Source organism: Trypanosoma rangeli, assembly GCF_003719475.1.
Source record: "Trypanosoma rangeli strain AM80 chromosome Unknown Tra_15.4_contig_00173, whole genome shotgun sequence".
NCBI classification, from domain to species: Eukaryota; Euglenozoa; class Kinetoplastea; order Trypanosomatida; family Trypanosomatidae; genus Trypanosoma; species Trypanosoma rangeli.
Window position 1 is genome coordinate 31,389 of NW_021705921.1, and position 9,025 is coordinate 40,413.

A 9,025-nucleotide genomic window follows, 5' to 3' on the forward strand; every position below is an offset into this window, starting at 1 on the left:
AGGAGAAAGACAATAGAAGGCACAGAGAGTGGCATGAAGGGCAACCAATCCATGGTGACAACGCATACCAAGTGTGCATGGTCAAAGGGCAAGCAACAAAGAAAGCACGTCGTAACCAAAAAATAAATAAATAAAAACAAAAACAAAAATAAAAATAAAACATGTTTTTAAATTCTCAAAGTAGTGCGGCATATACACGTAAAATATGGGAACCCAGCACAATCAAGAAAAAAAAAACGGAAAAGCAAAAAGATATCACAGCAACAACACAAGCGATATCATTCGTGCAGACACACAAAGAAAAGAAAAGAAAAGAAGTGCATAAGACATCAAAGCTGCAAAAGCAGAGAAGTTTCATCATTCGGCCAACAAAGTGATAGCCGCCGTCAATTGAAATATGGCGCTTTCCAATCGACTTAGTTGCATTGATGTAGGGCGTAGTCCTCTTCCCTCTTCCGCCTGCCGACGCCGTTGACGTGACAACTCAACTGCCTCGGCTATCGCTGCTTCACGTTCCGCGAGCGTCGCAGACAACGCCCGCTGCCGAACGTCAGTGCCGCTTATTGCTACACATTCAATGCGCATGGCTCTTACCATCAGGAGGAGTTCATCTACCTCGTTGTACTTCTTTGCGAGACGTTCCTCCGCCTCGTGCTGAGCTAACGACGGGCGCGCCATATTGATGTCTGCATCCCCCGTCGCTACAAGCAAAGACTCTCGATGCGGAAGGGCAACCGCAGGATTTTCTGTTTCTCGGACGCGCTTCTGCTCAGCATGCAACCTTTCAGCAATATCCGCAAGTTTTTCTGAAAAGGCGGCCAACTTTTTCTCGCGGATATCCATTGATCTCGCACTCATCATCAATGCTGCTTCGCGTTCACGAAGCTTGCGCTCACGAGCCTCAATCGTTTCACTCCAGCCACCCACTTGATCTCGCGTTCCGTCGCGACCCGCTGTCGCCTCAACCGTCTCGTTCCTCAGGGGATCGATATACACCTGCTGCGGTCCCCTCATTTCCTTTTCGGTCTGTAATTCATCCCCTGTTTTTGCCGGGTCAAACTTCCATCGCCCCTCTCCCTGCCCCTGTAAACAGCTTCGTTTAATCAACTCCTCCTCCTTTGTTCTCAACGCGGCAGACTTTCTCTTGAGGTTGATACCAGCTGTCTTCAACTCCTCCAAAAGGCGGTAGAACTCCCTTCCTTGACTGCGATGCTCCGCTAGCCCTGCCTCCAGGCGTTGCGACTTTTCCTCCTGCCCTCGGTAGTCAACTGGCGGAGGAAATGGCGTCTTCACGCCTGCCTTTGCGGCGTACACCTCTCGTAACTTTCGGAGGTTGTGCAGGGGCTCTTCAATGCTCGAAAACAGCTGGTGCAGCAAATCAAAGGTGGGGATAACGAAAAAATCAAGAAAAGCAATTTGCGAACTCTCCACCAAGGACGGTGTATCGAAGCCGGGAGTCACCGGAAGACCGCGACGGCGCTCGTCTTCCGCTTGATCAGCAAACTCCTGTAGCACCACCAACCATCTCCTTGCAATGGCCACACCACGTGAAGGTGCACCAATGTCGGCGGCATGCAGAATAAAAGACAGGGCATCCAAGCGGTCTTCTTTACGTGTGCAATCAAGCCTGCCAGCTCCCACCTTTGCCCCTAACTTTGAAATAATATCATGGTGCAGTCTCAGTTCCGTGTGTAGAATAAGATGTGTCACGATGTTCTTAAACTCGAGAAAAGATGCATTGTCCATGGAACTGGTAAAGTCAAATTCAGGCACGGTCAACAGTTCAAACGCCGTTGCAACATGAAGCTGTTCCAAGCTGCCGCTGCCACTATACTTGTAGCTCACTGGGTCTTGCACAGCAGCCAGAAACCCACTCGTGCGCCCTGGGTGGCGGACATCGTGCACCAGTGCAGCAAATGCAGCTGCCTTCAATTCTAAAGGTGTCATGTGCTCCATCAAAGGTGTAGCAGACGTCACGAGATAAAAAACGCCTTGAAGAGCATCCGCTGCGTGTATGGCATTATGATAAGCGTTGGGCCTATAGTTGTTTTCCACGGCTGCAACAAGCATTACCCACCTTTGAAATTCATCGTGGGATGAAAATAAATTCCATGCCAATGCAACATTCATCGCAACGCTCTGCAAGACAGATGGAACTCGTGAGGCCACCTCAAAGCTATCAAACTTCCAGTCTCGCAGATTAACATCCAAACCTGACGCCTCACAAGATTTTGGCGTAACAACTGTAAGTACTGTATCCTGCACAATGGATGGATGAAGTTTCCGCGTCCACAATGTATCCTTATGCACACTTCCTGGAGCCGTTTCAAGTCCTTTTTGGGACTGTTGAAGTCGGGCCACTTCGTCTTCATATCTACCGATGCGCTGTTGAAGCAGCTGCACGGTCGCCTCGCTGGACTTTGCACGGTCTAACGCTTTCTTTAACTCCGTCTCCATTGCCCCCATACGAAGCTGTGCACTGTCCAGTTGTTCACGTAACTCTTTGGCATTTTCCTCTGAGGTTTGTTGGACCTCGGTTTTGTTCCAAATACATTTTTCACCGGGCGCAATTGGTGCGATAGCCCGATCACGCTCCACACGGAGCGACTGGAGCTCGAGCTCTCGTTCCCTGAGGTGTCTGAGCAAAGAGTCACTCTTTGTTTGCAGGAATTCCGAATGTTTCGGGTCACCCACGTACTGTTGAAACACGGATAAGGAAGCGCATTCGCCATCAACGGCCAAAGCGTCTTGTGTCCTTTCATCGCCTGATGCTCTTGCATGAGCCGCCGCACTTCGCTCGCGTCCGTTAGCGGGGGTCAGAGACCGGGGCGGGGATACAGATGCGGCATAAAATTCAGGCGATGGTGAGCTTTCCACGGGCCCCGTGTGTCGGTTGCTCTGAAGCATGGAAAAGCAATCTATACATACCTTCGACGACGCACTACCGGCCACAATGGCACACTCGGCCTGAACGCAGTCAGAGCAGCAGAGTTTCTCGCAACATGGACAGTTTGACTTGGCGGTGGGAGGAGAAAATTTATTTCCACACGTCGCACAGCTGTCGCTTCTCCCATCCGAGCGACCCTTTTGCACGGGAAGCCCAGGGATCTCTGACATGCACATCAACAGAAAACGCACTCCAAACTTATCCTAGCACCCCCACCACTACCTACTCCCAGGCCAAGAGCCAGACAGCGCGCGTGCACACTCACATACACGAAACGACAACAAGAAAAAAAGAGGTAGCACCAAACAGTAGAGCATAAAACAAAACAAAAACCGAGCATTACAATCATGGTGTCTGTAACGAGGTCTGTCTGTGTCACGTAGGCTGAGGATGGAGCCATCCCCCATCCCCCATTCCCGCCAAGAGGAAGCTAAGGAAAGCAAAGTGGGGGAAAAAAATAATATACGAACTATACTCCTGTCATGCTTCAATTTTATCATCCTCTTCTCCAACATTTAATGTGAGGAGAAAGGAGGATGGAATTGAAGCATAGTAACGCAGCAACAAATACAAATACGATCTGACCAAGAAGACACGCAACAAAACAAAACAAAACAAAAAAAAGATGCTGCATTCATTCAGTAAAGGCCATAGTTTGAAAGTTTATATTGACACAATAGTGAAGCAGCATCCTCGAGTTCTTCAAGCGCAATCTTAACACCACCAGCAGAGTGCATCTCAAATACAGCAGCAATGTCCTCGATAAATCTTGATTTTGGACGCACTGTTGGTGACCCCTCCGGTAAATCCACAGGAGCAGCTTCACTAATCCTCGCGGACCGCAGGCTTTGTTGCAACTCAATCACGATTGGGACGTCATCTGTGGGGAGAGTATTTAGTTCGTCAAAGAGTTGAAATCGCTTGCGGAGCATATTTTGACGCAGCTCTGCCATATTAATCTTGCTCTTCGCACCTTTAATACGTTTGATAGCCTCTACTCGTTCCTCAGGGCTAAGTTCTTTCCCAGCCCCTTTCCCGACATTTTTTCTACTCGTGACTACCTTGCCACATCTCTTCACCTTGCTTGGGGTATTCCTTTTCACATCTGAGGGTTGCCACTCACTTCCGAAAGGTTGCTGCTCTTGCAGCGTCGACAACGGCTTCTGCATTTCCTGGTCTTTTCCAACTGCTCCCCCTCGTATTCGTTCAGTCCAACGGGGGCAAACGTGTCCCCCTCTCCCTACTAAACGCGAGCTCCGGACCATAGTACTGCTGGATTAGTCGGCCCCTTGAGGGCTTCTGTGACGGGTGGGATGGGTGACTTACAGGCACGACAAGGTGGTTGTCAATCAAATCCTGTGCCGTCGGGCGATCGCGAGGGTCTTTATTGAGCATCCCACGCACAATCGCCTCAAAGCGCGCGTCTAGTCCCGTATTAAAGGGGGTCACTGCCTTGGTGAGAATTTGCTGAATAAGACCGGGCAAATGTTGAGCTTCAAAGGGGTGCCGTAGGGTGCACATTTCATAGAACACCACACCAAGGCTCCACATATCGCTGCGCTGATCGTAGTCCTCCCCCTCGCACACCTCTGGAGAAAAGTAAAGCGGGGTGCCAATCATGCTGTGAGCCGCCACGGAAGTACTCGTAAGAACCGTACACACCCCAAAATCCCCAAGTTTCACGTGGTTTTTTTCTGTAAGAAAGATATTGCTTGTCTTGAGGTCACGATGCACAATGGAGCGGGAATGCAGGTAGGCCAGCGCACAAAGCAGCTCTGCCATCCACTCAATAATGATATCCTCCGGGAAGGGTTGCCCACCCTCCGCTTGTTGTCGTCCAATGAGCTCCTCCAGTGTCGATGCGCAGTGCTCCATCACAATATTGACCGAATTTGTGCCACTAAAACTTTCACGAAATCTGACAATATTGGGGTGATCCACACCATTCATGACAAGGATCTCCTTCTTCGCGCGCAGCTTCTCCTCATCACCTATGGATTCCAGGGAAATTTGCTTTAGCACATAGTGCTTCCCCGTGACAGCATCAGTCACCTTGAACGCGGTCCCCGTAGAGCCCTCGCCCAAGTATTCGCCAATAATATAGCGTGCAAGCTCCGGAGCGGACGTGTCGCGCAGCTGCATCCTAAGTAATTGCCTCCCACCAACAACGCAAAGATAAACACACACTTGTTTACTGAGGCCCCAATATCAGTTGAAGACAAATGAAAGAAAACGGGGAGAGAGAAAAAAAAAAAACAAGACGAAGTGCATATGTACATACACAAAAAAAAAATACTACGCGTAACTCGTGCTTTTCTTTGATTCTTTTTTTTTTTGGTGCTGCTGCTGCTGCCACGGTTTCATTTTTACTCCATGTCCTTATTATGCTTCCTTGTTTATCGTTGTGAAACGCATTCACCCGGAGTTCCGACGGCGTTTTCGAAGCAAATGCATGTAATAGGGCCGGAACTCGGCCGGGATGTGCTGGCCAAACGCGTTCAGCAACTCCGCATCTCGCTCCCCAGCGGCTTCCTTGAAAAGCACTGCGACACCCTCCACTGCACCGGAAATGGTTCGCTTCATTTCATCGCTTGAGAGCGTAGAATTGTTGCGAGTGGCGGCAATTTGCCCTAAATACTCCCGGAATTTGTCGTAACTGGCAGGCTGCAGCTGCCGCTTCAAAAACTGACAAAATTCCTTTGAGGTGGTCCCCACCAGTGACATCGACGCCACCGCCGTGTCAGAAAACGGCAACACGGGTAACACCTGCTTCCTGAACAGCGGCCGCGCAACCGTCGGCGCAGCCGCTGCTGCAGTCGTCACCGTCTTTGCAGGGGCTTCATTCCCACCACATTCTCCACCCACACCTCCTTCATTCAAGACTACTCCATTCGTGGCTGGCGCACGGCAATGCGTTGTAGGCGATTCCTTCGCGTCCGCAATGCGACGTCGCACCTGCTCTCCCTCTTCAGCCTTCGCCTGACGAAGTTGCTCGGCAGCAAACCGCGTTGCCATCTCGGCTGAATCTGGAACTCGTTCCTTCTTTGGAGAAACACGTCGAGCATCGGTCTGCGCGCCACAGGCGCTACGCACAGCAGAAGAGGAGGAAGTAAGGCTCACAACGTCACCTGCGCGACGTCGAAACGGCGCAAAAAACTGTGCCACTGCCGCGTACGCCTCACGGAACTCGCGATGAATGGCGCATCGATCCGCCACCCATTCCGAAAGCCCATCCAGTCGTTCAGCGAAACGCTCATCCGCAAGCAAAACCACGCCATAGTCGTCCTTGTGGCGGATGACGCGGCCGACGCACTGATTAACAGCACGCAACGCCTCGTTAATATACCAGTCATCACCTGTAAAGAGTTTTCCACGCACCTTTGGCCGATGTGGTGCCACCTGCGTCAGGTACGTCCGCTTGAGGCGTACAAACAGTTCCGTGTGGTTTGCAAATGGTATCCCTGCCACCACCACACACCGACCGTGATTGTCCGCAAAATCAATGCCCTCGCTGATTTTTCCACGACATACCGCTAGTAAAATGGCGCCACGCGATGGGGCAGCGTCCACCTCGCGCTGAAAACTTGAAACAATCGTCTGAAGATTGGACGCCTCCACCGGTTCCACAAAGACTGGTTTCAGCTCCTCCATCATTCCCCATACCGTCAGCGTGTCGCTAAGACGACCGCTACCAGCACGCCACAACTCAACTGCGGCATTCAATGCCACATAGCTTGGGAAAAACACAAGAACACCTCCCGGTGTGTTGCGTGATATGTTCACTAGTGACATACCCAAACCCACACGATAATCAACACTATTACGGTACGCATAACTGCCATTCAGTCTTTCACCACTAGGCCCTTTGCATAGCACGCACCCAACAACCTGATTCTGTTGAATGACGTGTGCGCCCTTGAGAACAACACCAAAATCTACCCCAAGTTCCGCGGCAAAGTGTTCCAGGGGTGAAAGCGTCCCGCTCGTAAGAAGCAGCGAACGAAGCCCAGTCACGAGCGTTTGCACTGTGCGCGAATTATCAAGACACCAGTACCCAAGTGATCGTTGGCTGGAGCCCCGGTCAGTAGCTTTGGTCCCCTGCAAAACAAATCGACAGGCTTCATCGTCGCCGTCTTCACATCGCTCAAACACAAACGTCAGGAATTGCTGAACCTTTGAAAGGCCCGATGCGGCACTTTCACTTTGCGCCAACACAGCGATGGCCTTTGTAATGACGTCATTTATGCAACCACCCTGTCGAGGATTGTTACTGCCGAAAAACAAATCCCTCGTGATGAGTGCCTTCTCCAGAAATGGAATCATGTAAGAACCTTCTTGCACAATTTCAGTCACCAGCGAGGCGTCAGTAGCTTCAGGGCGAGACGTCACCTTCTTCTTTTCATCACTTCCACCTTCCTCAAGAATGCAAGATTCCAGGCGGCACAAAACAATTTTCAAAGAGGCAAACTCCTGCTCCTCCATTAAGCTATCCTCAGGGTCATCATCCGCGGGGGAAGACTCCCGCAAGAGCCGCCGCATTGCGATGGCTCTTGAGCAGTCATGAATGGCATTTGTCAGTTCAAGGGGCAGAAGATTCACGCACGACGAGGTCGCCAGAACAGAAGGCAAGTTGTGTGCCTCATCCACTATCAAAATAGATCCTTTTACCTCAAATGGAAGCTGCTTGCGGATAGAGCCGTCAAACACGTAGTTGTATGGCAGAAACACAACGTGTGCCCTTTTTGCATGTTCTCTCTCCGAATAATACGGGCAGAAACCGCATTTTCGACCGTTTGACACCAAATCTTCCATGTCATGTATCCAATTTTCGTCCTCCATGACTGCGTTGTGGCTGCTCCGGGCCTGATAGTCTCGATAGAATCGGCAATTCTTTTCCTCCCTAAGTGTGTTGCACATACCTTGCTGCGCCTGGGCCGTCGAAAGGCGAAGCACCTGCGCGTTGACGCACATGTGTTCCCTGGAACCTAAAACAGCCATAGCAAAGACACCACCATAACGTGTTCGTTTTAGCTCTCGAATCACCTGACTCAACTGAGCATGCGTACGGCTGCAATATATTACTCGGATCATGCCACCCCCTTCGACTTGACACTCCCGATGCTGCATCGTCTGCCTCTTCTCTAGCCAGGCAAGGACTGAACAGAGAAGGCAGAGTGTTTTGCCCGTCCCTGTAGGAGACTCCAATAAAGCGTTGGTACGACCGTTCAAGGTGCCGATAACAGCACGCATGTATTCAACCTGCGCTGGATATGGGTTAAAGGGAAACGACACCTCGACATCACCGACAGGGATTGTACACATTTTCCCAGAGTCCTTGGATACCTTGTTTTAGTGGTCTTCAAGACATAAGGCAAAAAAGGAGTGTGTACTTCCCCCCCCCCCCCCAAACCTATGCGATTACCTGCCAAGTACGCCCTCATCGGCAAATAAACAAAAGCAAAAAACAATAACATGCATATTATTTATTTTACCCATCTATCCATCCTCCACTGCAGATATTGGTGTTACCGTACTGACTGTACGCGATCTGACACCTCAGTGGGTTTTCGCTGGTAAAAGGAAAAAGAATGGAGACCTCATTTTCAAGCGTCTCTCTTCCTTCAGTTATTTCAAACGTGACTGCACCCGTCGGCAAGTCACAGAATCACCGAAAGAAAACAAAACAACAAAACAATTGTGCAAGGCTCAGTCCATCGTTACTGTTTGTCCTCCACCAAAATAATGTGATAACCAAATGAGGTCTTTACTGGCTCCGGTGTCATGCCACCCTTTGGCAAGGCAAAGGCAGCATCTTGAAAGGGGCCAACCATTTCGCCACGCCGCTTCCATCCCAGATCCCCACCGCTGCGAGCTTTGTCCTCGCTGTACTCCCGTGCAACATCAGCAAAACTTGACCCTTCGTTAACCTTATTCAACGCCTCCAGGGCTCGGCTGTACTTCTCACAGAGGATGTGACGCACCTTCACCTTGGTGTATCCTGACCCCACCAGAGGTGTCCTTTGGTGCCTTTGCCGCCACCACTACTCTCACCGTCCTTGTTGCTGGCCTTCTTCTTCT

The 9,025-nt window shown here is 50.6% G+C and overlaps 4 protein-coding genes and 1 pseudogene across 4 annotated transcripts, besides 3 other annotated features; all 5 read right to left on the reverse strand.

The window, feature by feature from the left end:
- The first annotated feature begins 117 nt into the window (after positions 1–117).
- Positions 118–160: a microsatellite.
- A 197-nt stretch (positions 161–357) lies between these two features.
- On the reverse strand, positions 358–3,117 carry TraAM80_05382 (putative cAMP phosphodiesterase A; the record flags this gene model as incomplete). Its single annotated transcript, XM_029382262.1, has 1 exon — positions 358–3,117. The coding sequence occupies one exon, from the start codon at positions 3,115–3,117 to the stop codon at positions 358–360; it is 2,760 nt and encodes a 919-aa protein (XP_029237842.1).
- A 428-nt stretch (positions 3,118–3,545) lies between these two features.
- Positions 3,546–3,571: a microsatellite.
- Positions 3,572–3,585: 14 nt separating this feature from the next.
- Positions 3,586–4,116, reverse strand: TraAM80_05383 (serine/threonine-protein kinase NEK1; the record flags this gene model as incomplete). Its single annotated transcript, XM_029382263.1, has 1 exon — positions 3,586–4,116. One exon carries the CDS (start codon positions 4,114–4,116, stop codon positions 3,586–3,588), a length of 531 nt encoding a protein of 176 aa, XP_029237843.1.
- A 37-nt stretch (positions 4,117–4,153) lies between these two features.
- Positions 4,154–5,089, reverse strand: TraAM80_05384 (serine/threonine-protein kinase NEK1; the record flags this gene model as incomplete). The annotated part of the gene is made up of 1 exon (XM_029382264.1): positions 4,154–5,089. The coding sequence occupies one exon, from the start codon at positions 5,087–5,089 to the stop codon at positions 4,154–4,156; it is 936 nt and encodes a 311-aa protein (XP_029237844.1).
- Positions 5,090–5,362: 273 nt separating this feature from the next.
- On the reverse strand, positions 5,363–8,269 carry TraAM80_05385 (putative helicase; the record flags this gene model as incomplete). The annotated part of the gene is made up of 1 exon (XM_029382265.1): positions 5,363–8,269. The coding sequence occupies one exon, from the start codon at positions 8,267–8,269 to the stop codon at positions 5,363–5,365; it is 2,907 nt and encodes a 968-aa protein (XP_029237845.1).
- A 349-nt stretch (positions 8,270–8,618) lies between these two features.
- Positions 8,619–8,642: a microsatellite.
- Positions 8,643–8,666: 24 nt separating this feature from the next.
- On the reverse strand, positions 8,667–9,023 carry TraAM80_05386 (peptidyl-prolyl cis-trans isomerase NIMA-interacting 4; annotated as a pseudogene).
- Between the last annotated feature and the right edge of the window lie 2 nt (positions 9,024–9,025).